This window comes from Leuciscus leuciscus (genome assembly GCF_965113295.1).
Source record: "Leuciscus leuciscus genome assembly, chromosome: 11".
NCBI classification, from domain to species: Eukaryota; Metazoa; Chordata; class Actinopteri; order Cypriniformes; family Leuciscidae; genus Leuciscus; species Leuciscus leuciscus.
In genome coordinates this window covers 29,838,300-29,854,397 of record NC_138735.1, presented here as the reverse complement: position 1 = coordinate 29,854,397, position 16,098 = coordinate 29,838,300, and the positions used below count along the sequence as shown (strand labels likewise).

The window sequence follows — 16,098 nt, the reverse complement described above, 5'->3', positions numbered from 1 at the left end:
TTATTTTTTCCTGACGTTGTTTGTTCGGATGTGTCTGTTTTTTCCATTGTTAATATAGAGACGGCTGGAAGATGTTCATTAGATCATATTGTTGCTGATTTTATGTTATTTATTGACCTACAGTATATGTTTATTATGATAATCATCTCAAATAGGTTTATACAGGCTGATGATGGAGACGTTTATATGGGTCACTCTCAGGAAACGGTGCATTTCACATTCTTTCTTTTAATCCTCATTATTTTATCCACGTCGCAGTAAGTTTGAAGTTCATGTTCTTACCATTTTTCTCTGAACTTGATGAAAGTGTTTTAATCTCAATTACTGCAAATTTTAGGTTACTTTTTTTATTCTATATAATTCTTTAAAATATAGTAGTGACATAGGATGTGTAAATTGAATTATATTCTATTAAAAATACAATTACATTTAAATTTTACTTATTCCACAAGTTGTTTTGCTTTACACTGACTGAACACAGAAAATCAGTCGCCTATCCTGGTTAATTATGTAAATGTCAATACATCAAATTTATTTGTTTTTATATGTAAAGGTTATTTATATAACAGCCTTTATAACAATTTTTACCAGTGTGCTTTACAACAATAAAAAAAAAAAATAGAAAGAAAAATAAATAATTTAATGTAATAATCATCTATAACTGACAAAAATAAATTTTCATAATATATATAGCCTATATGATTATATCTGATATAATACTACATGTGATCTATATAATGAATCATAAATAATGAAAAAAAGTATTTAGTCATAATTATATGATTTTAATTATTTTATATGTATATATATATATATATATATATATATATCATTTTATTTATTTTTCATTATTTCATCATATGGTTAAAGAAATAATGAAAAATAATTAAATAAAGGAAATCATATAATTATATGATGAAATAGTGAAAATAAATAAAACGATTAAATAGTCATAATTATGACAAAATAAGTATTTATTATAAGTATTATTTTTCCATAGGCCTATATATAGATATAGATAGATAGATATATAATGTAATTATATATTATATGATGAAAGAATAATTATATAATTATTCTTTCATCATATAATGATATATAATTAAATAATTTAAAAAAAATTCATATAGAATTATATCTGTCATGTTTGCTGAGAATGACCCAGAACTTTCATATACTCTTTGATCATAAAAATGCATTTAATGTTTGATTCTATTGTCTTTAAAGTCACACGAGCTCGTCCTGAGGGTCATGTGGTCAGACATGACGAGCGCGAGTGAACGGTGGGTTCATTAAAGTATTTTGGGCAATAATAGATCCCGGGGGGTCAGGAGCTCTTCAGGAAACTCTAGAGCCTCAGGGGGAAGGGGATTCTGGGTAATTTGAACACGTTCCCTCAACCTGGACGAGCGTCCGTCTCTCCCCTCATCCCAAAAAAGGAGAGAGGGATGAGTGTGTGAAAGAGAGGTGCAGTTATACTGTGTGGACCTGAAGAACACTCATCAGTGTTTTCATTTACAGATCCACTGTCTCTGCGAGTGTGAGTATTGATCATATTTGTAGTTATTTTTCTGCAGTGGAAGTTTCTCTTATTGGTTATATGAGTGTGCAGGTATAAATATATTAGAAATAATTTGCACGTGATCAAACTATTCTCTTTCACTCTTTGAGTCGTTCGTGGTTTGAAAGATTAATGGCGTTGTTTCTGATGTGAAATATTGGAGCAATGACGTGTCGTTTATCATGTTTGTTCATGTGTCTGTCATACAAGCGTTCGCTTTGATCCTTTAATGTCAAGGATTCACTTCTGTTGGGGGAAATTGTTGAATGCATTAATCGGATGTGAAAGTTAAGATAATGTTGTGAGCAATTCACAGAGAAATGTCTCCTAAAAACAAACGTGAATGGAAAAAGTTAATACTTTTATTAGGAAAGGACACATTCAATTGATCAAAAGTGATAGAAAAGACATTCACATTGTTACCAAAAAAAAAAAGAATGTTTCGAATAAATGCTGTTCTTTCAACATTCTATTCATCAAATAATCATGACATAAATGTATATCACAGTTTCCAGTGAAATATTAAGCAGCAGAACTGATTTAAACATTAATCATCAGAAATGTTGCTTGAGCATTAAATCATCATATTAGAATGATTTGTGAAGGATCATGTGACTCTGAAGACTGGAGTAATGATGCTGAAAATTCAGCTTTGATCACAGGAATAAATTACAGTTTAAAATATATTACAATAGAAAGCAGTTATTCTAAATAGTAATAATATTTCACATTTTTACTGTATTTTTCATCTGATAAATGCAGCCTTGCTGAGCAGAAGAGACTTATTTTAAAAACATAGTCAATCTTACATCCCCAAATTTATTTACTCAAGAACAAATATTATTGTGATGTATACTTAATTAAATGTACTTAACAATATATATCATTTTATATTTAAATTATTTTATATTTACAGTTGGCTCCTGATAATTATATTTGGATTTAAAATGTCATAAAAATGTATGATCCTCATGTTGAGGGTATTTTCATTTTGCAAATTCAATTTTATTTTCATTTAGAATAGAAATATGACCCAAAATGAGTGTTACTGTATATACCCACAGTATCTGTAGTGTTTCTGCTCGTTAACTACTGTCTGAGATGTGGATATTTCAGACACTGGACAGAAAGCTCTTGTTGTCTCGTGTGCAGGTGAAGTCCTCGTCCACAATATGGCCGGTCCGGATCCAGCGCTCCCAGACTCTTTCACTCCGAGTTCGAGCAGCGTTTACTCGGATCAGTTCGGTTTTTACTCTCTGGACCGTAACGTTCCTGGACTTTCTAAGGTCATCTTAGACAAACTCAACATGAAAGACTACAAAGATTACAGGTGAGAAACACACACACAGAGTGAAATGAGTTTGTAGCCTTCAGATGTTGTCACTCTCTCTCTCTCTCTCTCTCTCTCTCTCTCTTTCAGGGCAGCATTGGAGGGAAAAGGAAAGGTGGGCTTTCGCTCTTACAAAGAAATGTTTCAAAATCTAGAAGACACATTTAAATTCTGTGCCTGCTGCTCCAAACTACCGTCAAGCCTTCCAGATCCTAAAGCGCTCAAGCGCTGCATCAAGTGAGTGTAAAGCACCAGTGACAAGAAGGGGAACAGAGTTATACAATGGAAACCAGGGACATAGTTCACTTTTTTAACACGATTGCTCTGGTAATGGAAGCTCAAATTCACCACATGAGAAAAAAACATCAAGCTTTTGTAAATCATCATTAAGCTGAAATTATGACAAAAAAAGCTAATCATTACAACATTGAAAAGTCAATATTATTATGACAAAAAGTAAAAATATTCTGGCTTGAAAAGTCATGACAAGAAGAGGAAATTATGACTTTAAAAATCATAATAATTACTTTAAAAAGTCAAAATTATTACACAAAAATTCATGATTTTGATTATAAAAAGTTGAAAAGATAAAATTATGATTTTAAAAATCATAATTATTACTTTAAAAAGTCAAAATTATTACACAAAAAGTCATGATTTTGACATAAGTTGAAAAGACAAAATTATGACTTTAAAAATCATAATTATTACTTTAAAAAGTCAAATTTATGACAAAAGTCAACATTCTAAGTTACAAAGCCAATTTTTTAAAATTAAATTATTACATAAAAAGTCAAAATTACAGTCATAATTATGGCAAAAAGTCAAAATTGACCAAAACAATCATAAGTCATAAATTCATAATAAAAAAGTCAAAATTGTTCCATAAAAAAAAATCATTATGCCAAAAAAAAAGCCTTTAATCTCATATTTAAATCATATTAATGATTTTTATTTCATAATTAATATTTACTAAAGCATATTTTTTTTCTTATGTGGTGGAACTGGGCTTCCACAGGTCACCAGCAGGTCATGTTGGTCGGTGTTTTGATCATGCGGTAAAGCGGGGACATAAAACAGGGACAAAACAGCCAAAACTGGGTCGTCTGGTCACTCTAGTCTCAGTCTGTCAATAATCCCTCTATCCCACACAGCTGTTGCTGTCTCTCCTATCCTCCTGAAGACTTCTGCCCTCACATTATCACCCGCTTATTAATGTACATACAAATCTAATGGCAGATGTTAACACCTCTATCTGAACACCAGAGTTAATGCTATGTGCTAACACGCTAACCCAACCCTCATGCTAACACCTCAGCGCCACTAATGATGAACTATTAAACAATTCATCAAGTGGTACAACCCGTTCGAAACCACAGTAATCATAGTTTAACTATGGTATTTGTAGTGAATCACAAAAAATAACTATGGTTTTACTACAAAAAACATTATTTTTTGGTAAAAAATATAGCTACCACAAAATTACTAAGCAAGTAAGCTCAGTTTAATTGTTGTAAAATCCTAGTATACAAAATATCGTAGCCTAGCCATTGCAACCCTGTTTTTGGTATTTTTTTATTAGTGAATGGCACGTCTGACCCCAAACGTCCCAGGTGTAGTTCAGTTCACACCGTTCTGGCTCAGAAGAATAAGACACTGCAAAGATCCGACCACAGACATTCAGCTAAAAATAGCAGACCGTTCACTGAGTGCTGAGTAAAGCTGGAGGCCAGTTGGGTTTCTTCCATTCAGGCTTTCATTGAACGACTGCTGAGAATCCCAGCGTCAGCTCACACACACACTCACACACACACTCACACACACACACACACACACACACACATACACACACACATACACACACACATACACACACACACACACACGAGAGAGATCTCACATTCCTCCAATAATGATCCAGCCGTAAACCTTACTTAAGAAGTCACTCTATTGAGAGTTCAGTGATGGTTTAAATAAAATATCAAAAATAAAATTATTTATGTGTGCATGTGTGTGTATATATATATATATACAGTACAGGCCAAAAGTTTGGAAAAATTACTATTTTTAATGTTTTTGAAAGAAGTTTCTTCTGCTCATCAAGCCTGCATTTATTTGATCAAAAATACAGAAAAAAAATGTAATATTGTGATATATTATTACAATTTAAAATAATTGGTTTTAAATTTATTATACTTTAAATTATCATTTATTTCTGTGATGCAAAGCTGAATTTTCAGGATCATTACTCCAGTCTATCACATGATCCTTTAGAAATCCTTCTAATATGATGATTCATTATCAAAGTTGGAAACAGTTCTGCTGCTTAATATTTTTTCATAACCTGTGATACTTTTTTAGGATACTTTGATGAAAAAAAAGTTTTGAAAAAAAAGAAAGAAAAAAAAAGCAGCAAATGTTTTAAAAATAGAAATCTTTTGTAAGAACAATATTCACGATTCATATTCAACAATATTCTTTCTTTTTTTGAAATAAATCAATACTTTTATTCAGCAAGGATGTGTTAAATTGATAAAAAGTGATAGTAAAGAAGATTTATATTATTAGAAAATATTTTTTTTATTTTGAATAAATGCAGTTCTTTTGAACCTTTTATTCATCAAATATATTAGTCAGCAGAACTGTGTCCAACACTCATAATAAATCAGAATATTAGAATGATTTCTAAAGGATCATGTGATAGACTGGAGTAATGATCCTGAAAATTCAGCTTTGCATCACAGAAATAAATGATAATTTAAAGTATAATAAATTGAAAACCAATTATTTTAAATTGTAATAATATATCACAATATTACTTTTTTCTTCTTCTGTATTTCTGATCAAATAAATGCAGGCTTGATGAGCAGAAGAAACTTCTTTCAAAAACATTAAAAATAGTAATTTTTCCAAACTTTTGGCCTGTACTGTATATATATAGAAACATAAGCTAGAAACATAATAATCACTGCAATAATTAACCAATTTGTTTAGCCGTGCAGTGTATATATATATATAGTCAGACTACTAAGAGTTACGTTTTGGTTATATAAAATATACATCATATTATATATTTTTAAATATACAGTATATAATAAGATCTATCATCTTAACATAGTTGGTTATGTCTCCTTTTGTCTCTGCCGGCTGTTCTCTTAAAACACGATCCGATTTGTTTAGCCTTTGTGCAGAGGAGAAATGTTTACGACAAGGTCACACACACCACATGATGCGCCAACACAATAAAAACTTAAAGTCCTGAAATGATGAGGGCAGCTTCTAAAAACAGCACAGACCTTTTAATCTTTCTGCTGAAACCTCGACTCGTCATGACATTATGTAATATGTTTAACGCTAGAACTCTTTAATGTGTGTTTTTGTGTGTGCTCTCAGGTGTCTGAATGTGTATTACTGCAGTAAAGACTGTCAGAGGAAAGACTGGTCTTTGCATAAGAAGTTCTGTAAAACGCTGCACAAGGTCTCCATCGACAGGCTGGTGGAGTGGCTCGTTCACACGGGTGAGAGAGAACGGCGGATGGGGTTGCTAGGGAGTCGTGAGTGGTTGCTAAGTAGTATTCTGTCAATCATCCTGTGGTCCAATAGGAGATCTTCCTTTCCCAACGGAGGTGTGGTCTCGTCCCGCTAAAGACGTCAGGTGTTGGGATGATTGGGTCTCAATGCAAGGAGATCTGACACCCCGTCTGGAGCCAATCATGTGCGGGAAAAACATGACAGATCTCTGGACCAATGGCTGCAGGCCGAGGCCCGAGGAGGCGGAGCTTCGTGAGTCTGTGTGGCGGATGTGCAGCGAGTTCTTCTCTCGGCCCCTGACGGTGGGCCTCGGGATTCAAATGACCTCTCTGGACCCGTATTCCCGGCCTCTGACCGTACATCTAGTGGGAGCCGGTCACAACGAGACGCTGGGAGCCAGAGTCACGGACATGGACGAGCTCAGCCGCATGTTCCCGGGCCACCAGGGGCTGGAGGTGGTGATGGTGGGGCCCGAGGTCATCCAGGGGCCCATCATGAGGCCTCCGCTGAGGGCGTTCGGGCCCCGGGGAAGAGTTTACATCAGCGCTTACAAGGGCCTTTATCACCAGTTCTGGGAGGAGGTTGTAGAGAAAGGAGAAGCGGCCAAACCAGATCTAGTGGTTGGATTTCACCCAGGTACAAACTAACCTCCGCAACACATCCATATTCCAGACACTAACACTATCGTTTCTGGTCATTTAAATAAAGCTGAAATAAATTAAAATATAAATATTACATAAAAAAATTTTTTTGCTGAAATAAATAATCTTAAGTTGAAGTACTAAAATGACAAAAACTGAAATAGAAATTAATTAAAGCAAAATATTATTGAATGCTATAATATTACATAAATACTAAAATAATGAGTAAGATTTGATTAGACAAAAAATTTGTAGTGTAAAATGAGTCGTTAACCTAAAGACTACATTTTAAATACATCTTCTAAAATCTGTTACGGTTGTTTTTTTTGTCAACTTTTAGATGTGCATTAGCATATTAATGACTTCAATAGTGTTATTTTAGTATTATTTATGTACTATTATAGTATTTATTGATCATTTTAATCTTTTATTTTCAGCTTCAGCTTTCTTCATTTCAGTTTTCGTTATGTGCTTTTGTCATTTTAAGTCTCTTAATTCATTTCAGTTTTAGTTTTAATTTTAATAATTTGATTACTTCAACTTTAAACTTATTTTATTTCCAAAGCAGCATTTCTTATTTTCATTCAACTTTTTACTTTTTTTTTAGTTTAGGTTTTTCAGTATTTAGTGTTTATTTTTTGATGAATGAAAGCTAATTCTTAATAGTTTTAGTTAACAATACCAACACTGGTCCTCAATGCTAACAGATAAGGCCCGTTCACACCAAGAACGATAACTATAACGATAACTATATTGGCATCCACACCAGCGTTATATAGTTGTTTATTCTGCAGTTTATGTCGTCTGTCGCTTTAAATGCTCGAGCTCTTTAAAGCTAAATGGATTCTGATTGGCTGTCAAAGTTTTTATCACTCATCAACTAGAGAAAAATCACATTTATGTAAATAATTGAAAATAATTTGCATTAATTAACTAAATATTTCACACACACACAAAAAAAAGCAAAAACTCAATTTAATCAGTGAGTCTTTTTTAAACCAGTTCATTGAGATGAATCGCATATTTGGTTTGTGTCGTGAGTCTGAGGTGTTGAGAGAGATTTGACTTTCACTGGTTCTGTTGTGTTTGTGTTCAGACGTTTGACCCTTTGAGATCCAGTGTGTGTGTGTGTGGGGGGGGGGTGTTAGTTTCCATCTATAGCATCAGACGGACGTTTCTTTTAGGGATATTCACTCTGTAGACAGGTGCCACTTCCCCAGCGCTGTAATTCATCTCTCCGTCTGACTTTTACTAGCCGTGATTTATATAACAGCTGAGAGTTTGAGCGATCCCTGAGCAGTTTACCAGAATGACCAACCACTCACATACACACACGGACATGATAGAAGAGACTGAATAACTTCATGTTTTAGCAGTAACAGTTAGTGTAGTGGTTATAGTCCAGGCTGCTCACCAGAGGGTTGCTGGTTCTAATCCTGCGGGATCAGATGTAAGATGAGCTCTAACTGAGGATTATCTCTCTAATAAGTGAACTGAGAGTCACTTTGAATCAAAGCATCTGTTAAATGACCGGTTACTTATTTACTTAGCGGTAATATTAACACTCGCAGAGTGACACATGCAAGTAAAAACTGTTACAGACGCTTGTGTCCTTACAACTTTTACCAGGCTTTATTTCCTCCTTAAATGTCGAAAATCAAGAATTATTAGTGTTCAATCATACTTAAAATACAATAAACATTCACTGAGCTGAAATAAAATCAAATATAATTTACAGCTAGTGTTTAATCTAAATATTTCAGCTTAGATGTACCTTGTCACTTACTAAAATAACTAAAAATAAAAACCATAGACATATATAAAAAAAAAAGAAGAAAAAAAAGCACAAAACAAAATCACTAAATGTTTAACTAAAATATGACAATATGAAAATACAAACTAATTCAAGATAAAAACAGTGTCTCTGGTCATTTTTCTCAACTCACTTTCCTTTGTGACAAAACATTCATTTTGGACTGACATCATCATCGTGCTGAAAACCATAATTCATACAGTAGAGACAAACACACATCGCTCCATCATTCTCACCCCTTTATAGCACTGCCATGTCCCTGACAGCGCTCGTCAACTTTAAATCTGCTCATATCCAGACACACACGACAACACATCTAATCTGGGAAGAGAGGATATACTCGCTATCAATCATAAAGTAGAGACAAACAAAGACAGAGATCATCCAGCTAAACTCTCTTTGAGAGTGATTTGATGGATCTCTCAGCGCCTGTCCTCTGTTTGTGTGATCTCATACAGGGTTTCACGCGTCTCAGGGTTTAGGACAGGGCTGGCTGCCCACCTTACTGCTGCTCAGAGACTATAACATCCCATCCATGTTCACTATGTACAAGTAGGTGACACACAGACATACTCGAATTAAGTGTTTACATGGCATGCATATTCCAGTTTTGAAATAAGATTTATTGTTTTATTTTTTCATGCAACTCAACCCAAGGTCATGGGTTTGATTCCAGGGAGTGCATGAAAATAATATATGCATTGAAATGCAATGCATGTCCGTTGTATAAAATTACACCAATCAGAGAGTCGAAAAAAGCAAATAGCTTTTTAGCTCCGCCCACTTTTAGACATTTGGGCGGTGGGCGGAGCCAGAAAGTGACAGCTGGATGCTTGTTTTTGCAACGGATTGCAAAAAAATAAATAAAAAGGACAAGTTTATATCTCCCAATTCTGACTTTTTCCTTGCAATTCTGAGTATAGATCTCACAATCAGACTTGCAAGATACAAACTCGCATTTTGATTTTTTATTCTCAGAATTGTGAGATATAAACTCAGAATTGTGAGGAAAATAAGTCAGAATTGTGATATAAAAATGTTATAGGTTTAAATGTTATTTCATGTAGTCACTGTAGGGCTAATACATATATAGCTCTGAACATCTGTTTGGATTTAAAAGCTTAAGAGTCTATGATTGGATCATTATTGCAGTGATTATTATGTTTCTAACATGTTATATGTTTGGCAACAGTTCTTTTAACTCTAACTGATGGAGTGTGTAGCTTTTCATTTCTGAAACAAACATGTATGAAGAACATCATGTTCATATTCCAGGATGACAATGTCAGGATTCATCAGGAAATAAATCAATTTCATTGATGGAAATAAATGTTGTGATGTTATTTCCATCAAGATGTTGTGATGTCAATGCAAGAGTCCAGCACTCTGTAAAGTCTCCTCCAGCACATCCCAAACACTTTCAATGAATTTAAGCTCTGGATTCATGTGAGAAAATGATTCTTCAAGCTTTTCACAACCATTCTTTCACAGTCTGAGCCTGATGAATCTGGACATTGTCATCCTGGAATATGAACATGATGTTCTTCATACATGATTGTTTCAGAAACTACTGTCCATGACTGTCAGTCATCATCTCTGCTGTGTCTCTCGGTTGCAGTGACGCAGAGCTGCAGTATTCCTTGCAGATTCTCAAAGAACTTGAGATGGATGTTAAAGACGCCGGACCGAATCCCTTCAGCTCCCAGAAACCCGAGCAGGTCCAGACCAGCCCAAACAAACCCCCCAGTTACTGCAACGCTTTTTATATTTACTTTCAGGGTCTGTTAGAGACACAACAGGAGGAAGAGTAGATTTACTTTGAGTTGTCTATTGGACTTAGAGTTATTTAATGAGAGGGTGAAATGTCTATTTACCTTTTTGTCATTTCTTTGAGCTGAATACCTTCCCCTAGTGTTGCAAACCGGTCACTGCACCTAGATAACACCTGTAGGGTCCTGCTTAAAGGGATTTAGTAGTCAGCACAAGATGCCTGTCAGTAAAACACAATCATTTTTAAACCACATGGCGATAGGTTGTCAGTTTAATTTTTATTTTCTCTTTGGACAAAATCTTGTATGGAAATAAATGGATTATACTTAGGCTACCTCAAGCGTGTTGACTGGATACTGGCTGGCACATACACTAAAAGGAAAATATTACATATTACAGTTTATTATTCGATTACAGTATTTATTTTAAGAAATGTTTCAACAAACAAATGTTTAATCTAAAACTGCTGTTATTTGCAGCACAATTTATTAAACGTGAGCGCCCTCTAGTGCTGAAATCTGCCATTTTCTTTATTCAGAAATATCTTATATTATAAGATATTAATGATATTATCTTATATTATTTTAATTATGGGTTTTTAATTTTAAAGCAAAAAGTCTGTTTTAATTCCCGAGCCAGAACTTGTGTCAGAGTGTGTATTTTCCCTGTTTTATAATTTAGATTATTTATTTGATATGGAAGAAGTATACTGAAGCTAATAAATTTATATAAGCAAATAAAAAAACGTGTCTGTCTGTCTGTCATTGAAAGCCAAAAAGGGGTTATATGTAGCAATATATATTATTATTATTATTATCATTATTATTATGATACATAATATTATTTTTTACACTGTCGGTGTGAGAGATTGATGAGTGACACCCCGAGAATCATCTCACAGAAGCCTCGAGAAAACACTCGCTCAGGCACGCGCGGGTATAAAACACCCGACAGACCCGCTAACTATAACAGCTCAGCTTCACTTCATCTGTCAACGAGTGACCGTAAACAATGAACGACTCTAGCAGGTAAGACCCACGTTTTAAAACCATGTTCTGACTGTAATATTACTGTGAATAAAGTGTGTAGGACTTCACTGCAAGACAGACGAGGTCACGTGATCCATTCCAGTCTGGATTCATTACGTTTACGTTATGCACTGACACACGTGCACCTTTTTAAAAGTTTTTAATCACTAAGCAGACATGGATGGATATTAAGTATTATTGTTAGTTATTTATTGAAATAGTTCAAGAGTTTATAATTGAGTTCCTAGTTATTTCTTTATGTGTTTGTTGATTGCGTGTAATATCATTAAGCTCATATTCGTGCATTAAAGAAGCGGTGTGTCTTATAACATTTGTCTCAGCTGTCTCTCTCACTGCATGCTGGATATTTTGAGATGTGATATAAATATCCCAGCAGCTGTCTGTGCTTCTCTTCATTCGGCCTCACGAATGCTCTCAATTATTGTTTAGTTGCCTAATTAAATCTTATACAGGACAATCTGCTGTTTATACAGTAATTCCTCAGAGTTGCTGTTTTTCCTGCTGCTTCATTTGGTTTTATTAAAAGAGCAGGGGTTTGCAGACCAAGAATAGGCTAATAACACGAAACAATTCTCTCTGGTATTCATATTTACTCCGAATTATATGGTCTTTATTAGATATCAATCTTAGGGCGTTTTTCCACTGGGTTCGTTTGCTGCGGTCCGAACCCGAGTGCGCTAGTTCCCGGCGCCCCCCGCAGCGTTGGTCTGGTTTCACACTCAATTAGTTGTATCGAACCCAGGTGCGTTTGCAGTGATCTTACGTCATCGCAAACGCACACGGAAAACGCATGGAGAATACAACTCGACTGAGCATAGCTGTAATTTGTCTGGTTTTTTGGTGCTATTATGCACAACATAGTGAGAGACAACTACGTTTATGTTCATTACATGGTGTAATTCTTATTCAGCACATATCCAGGGGACGCCGTGTTTCTGCTGCTCGCAGAAGATTTTTCACTGATGCGACAGTGATACGCATGCGCGGGATACTATACTTCCTGAACAAGCACGCACCCGAGTCCGTGTTGCATGCACATTAACGCGAACCGCGCCACGGTTCGGGAGCAACCGAGCTCAGACCACCTCCTCCAGGTAGTCTCGGGTTCGGTACTCTAGTGCGCACCCGGGTCCGATGACAGCGTTCACATTAGCGATTTTTCATGCGAACCGTGCCCCGGTCCGCACTAAACTGCCAGTGTGAAAGCGCCCTTACTCTTGCGATAACACTAGCAGTTGTACTGTTGGATATGCTGTCGTTTCCAATGCCAAAGTTTATAGTGAACTTTATCAATATTAACATGAACTGCATAGGCCCAAAAATATACACAATTGAGTGTTTAGATTCTAAATGTCACTTAAATTGACCAGTTTCATGTATTAATAATTCACAGCACAAAACATACCATGTTTATCATCTTACAGCAAGTGAACCTGTTGTGTATGTCATGTTTAATTTGACATATACAATATGTATAGTTTTGCGTTGTGTTTTTAAACTTCATCTGTCTAATTTGACTCGCTTTGACACATAACATATTAATTTGTGCAAAACATACTGTCGAGTTTGGACATAAATACACTACTGTTGAAAAGTTTGGGGTCGGTAAGATCTTATGCTATTTGATCCAAAATACAGTAAAAACAGTAATAATGCAAAATATTATTACGATTTTAAATAACTGTTTTCTATTTGAATATACTTGCACGTGTAATTTATTCCTGTGATGCAAAGCTGAATTTTCAGCTTTCATTTGCATTTATTTCCCCATTATCAGAATAGACCAGGCACTCATTTTAGTCAAAACCACAACTTTATCTTTGTCTCTCTCTCTCTCTCTCTCTCTCTCTCTCTCTCTCTCTCTCTCTCTCTCTCTCTCTCTCTCTCTCTCTCTCTCTCTCTCTCTTCAGTGTTTCAGACAGCAAGGCCAATAAGCCTCTTACGTTCCGCTCAACGAAGGAGATGTTTGAGAAAATGGAGGAATCATTCAAAATATGTGCGCGGTGTGAGAGACTCCCATCACAGGTCACGGGTTCGCTAAAGCGATGCACACGGTACGATGATGTGATGATTATGAAGAGGCGAGGCTGCATGTTATATCTCACATCTATAATCTCACATCTATATCTCTGTCTTGTGCAGCTGTCTGAATGTGTATTACTGCAGTAAAGAGTGTCAGAAGAAAGACTGGCCTCAACATAAACTCTACTGCAACAAACTGTGCATGGCGGCGGTGGACAGACACGTCGAGTGGCTCCTGTATAAAGGTGAGGATGATAGAGATTCAGACGGGTCTTTTTAGCATGTTTATTTCAAATCATTCCTAATATCCAATAGGAGATCTTCCTTTCCCTACGGAGGTGTGGTCTCGTCCTGCTAACAAAGTAAGTTGTTGGAAGGACTGGTTGTCTATGCAAGGAGATCTGACACCCCGTCTGGAGCCAATCCTGTCCGGGAAAAACATGACAGATCTCTGGACCAATGGCTGCAGGCCGAGGCCCGAGGAGGCGGAGCTTCGTGAGTCCGTGTGGCGGGTGTGCAGCGAGTTCTTCTCTCGGCCCCTGACGATTGGAATGGGACTGAGGATGTTTAACTTGGTTCCGTACACTCGGCCCCTCACCATCCACGTGGTCGGAGCCGGTCACAACGAGACGCTGGGAGCCAGAGTCACGGACATGGACGAGCTCAGCCGCATGTTCCCGGGCCACCAGGGGCTGGAGGTGGTGATGGTGGGGCCCGAGGTCGTCCAGGGGCCCATCATGAGGCCTCCGCTGAGGGCGTTCGGGCCCCGGGGAAGAGTTTACATCAGCGCTTACAAGGGCCTTTACCACCAGTTCTGGGAGGAGGTTGTAGAGAAAGGAGAAGCGGCCAAACCAGATCTAGTGGTTGGATTTCACCCAGGTACAAACTAACCTCCGCAACACATCCATACACAAGTATAAAGTTTGGGGTTGGAAAGATTTAGACTTAAATGCAGCCTTGATGAGCATTAATGTAATTAAAAATACAGTAAAAATGGTAATACTCTGGAATATTACCATTTAAAATAAATGTTCTATTTTCAGCATCATTACTCCAGTCTTCAGAGTCACATGATCCTTCAGAAATCATTCTAATATGCTGATTTGCTGCTCAAGAAACATTTCTGATTATTATCAATGTTGAAAACAGTTGTGCTGCTTCATATTATTGTGGAAACCGTGATACATAGTTTTTCAGGATTAATGCGTCCTTGCTGAATAAATGTATTCCTATTTTTTTTTTTTTAAACATCTTATTGACCAAGCTTTTGAACAGTTGTGTACTTACGATTCCCTCTTATATGCTATCATATCAGAATTAATATTACTGTTGTGATTGAGCTTCATTGATTATGAACTTTATTTGCAGGGTTTGAAGGACAGGAAGGGAATCAGGATTGGTTGGCGACGCTCCTGCTGCTACGAGATTACAATATCCCGACTTTATTCACCATGATCAAGTATGTTATGACAAATAAACGTTCACACATGCTGGACAGAACTCCATATCTGAGAATAATCACTGTTTTACTAACGCTTATCTCTCTCTCTATCTATCTATCTATCTATCTCTATGTCGTTCTATCTATCTATCATCTATCCATCTCTGTCGTTCTCTCTCTCTCTGTTTGTCTCTCTATCTGTCGTTCTATCTATCTGTCCGCCTGTCCCTCCCTCTCCTTCCCTCTCTCTCTCTCTCTCTCTCTCCCTCCCTCCCTCTCTCTCCCTCTCTCTCCCTCTCTCTCTCTCTCTCTCTCTCTCTCTCTCTCTCTCCTCTCTCTCTCTCTCTCTCTCTCTTCAGTGAAGCAGAGCTGCAGAGTTCTCTTCAGATATTCTTGGAGTTGGAGATGCATGTTAAGGACTCCGGCTCAAACCCCTTCAGCTCTTTGAAACCTGAACAACTGCCAAAAAGCCCCAACAAAGCACCCATTTACGGCAACTCTCACTACATTTCTTTCTGTGGACTGCTGGAGATGAAAGAGGAGGAAGAACAGAACTAAAACTGGATATTTTAACCGAACCTTAACCTCGATTTTATTTAAAGATAACGCTAGTGACTGTAGAAGACAGAGTAATGTAATGTTTGTTATGTGATGTTTTTTTTCCATGCAAGGCTTATAAGAATGAAATAAGAATAAAACTTTTTTTATGATCAATGCATTTAATATAATAACAAATTATATGATTTTATACAGTACGTCAAGCTGCCTGCTAATGTGTCTTCATCTGCATTTTACTCAGTGTCCTTCAATGATGAACATATTATACAAAATCATTTTAAGATAAACTCTGCTTAGAATAGAAATGACAGTTTAAACATCACATTACGTTTATAAAAATTGTATAGAAGTTTGCAACTATCAGGAGCTGTTTTTATTTGAT

The 16,098-nt window shown here is 36.1% G+C and overlaps 1 protein-coding gene across 1 annotated transcript; it reads left to right on the top strand.

Annotated features, from left to right (window-relative positions):
• Positions 1 to 1,148: 1,148 nt before the first annotated feature.
• Positions 1,149 to 16,076, top strand: mss51 (MSS51 mitochondrial translational activator). The gene is made up of 12 exons (XM_082183291.1): positions 1,149 to 1,540; positions 2,714 to 2,891; positions 2,982 to 3,128; positions 6,285 to 6,409; positions 6,495 to 7,058; positions 9,335 to 9,428; positions 10,495 to 10,683; positions 13,606 to 13,749; positions 13,838 to 13,962; positions 14,033 to 14,596; positions 15,086 to 15,176; positions 15,518 to 16,076. The coding sequence occupies exons 2-12, from the start codon at positions 2,734 to 2,736 to the stop codon at positions 15,714 to 15,716; spliced, it is 2,400 nt and encodes a 799-aa protein (XP_082039417.1). The 5' UTR covers positions 1,149 to 1,540; positions 2,714 to 2,733; the 3' UTR covers positions 15,717 to 16,076.
• The last annotated feature ends 22 nt before the right edge of the window (positions 16,077 to 16,098 follow it).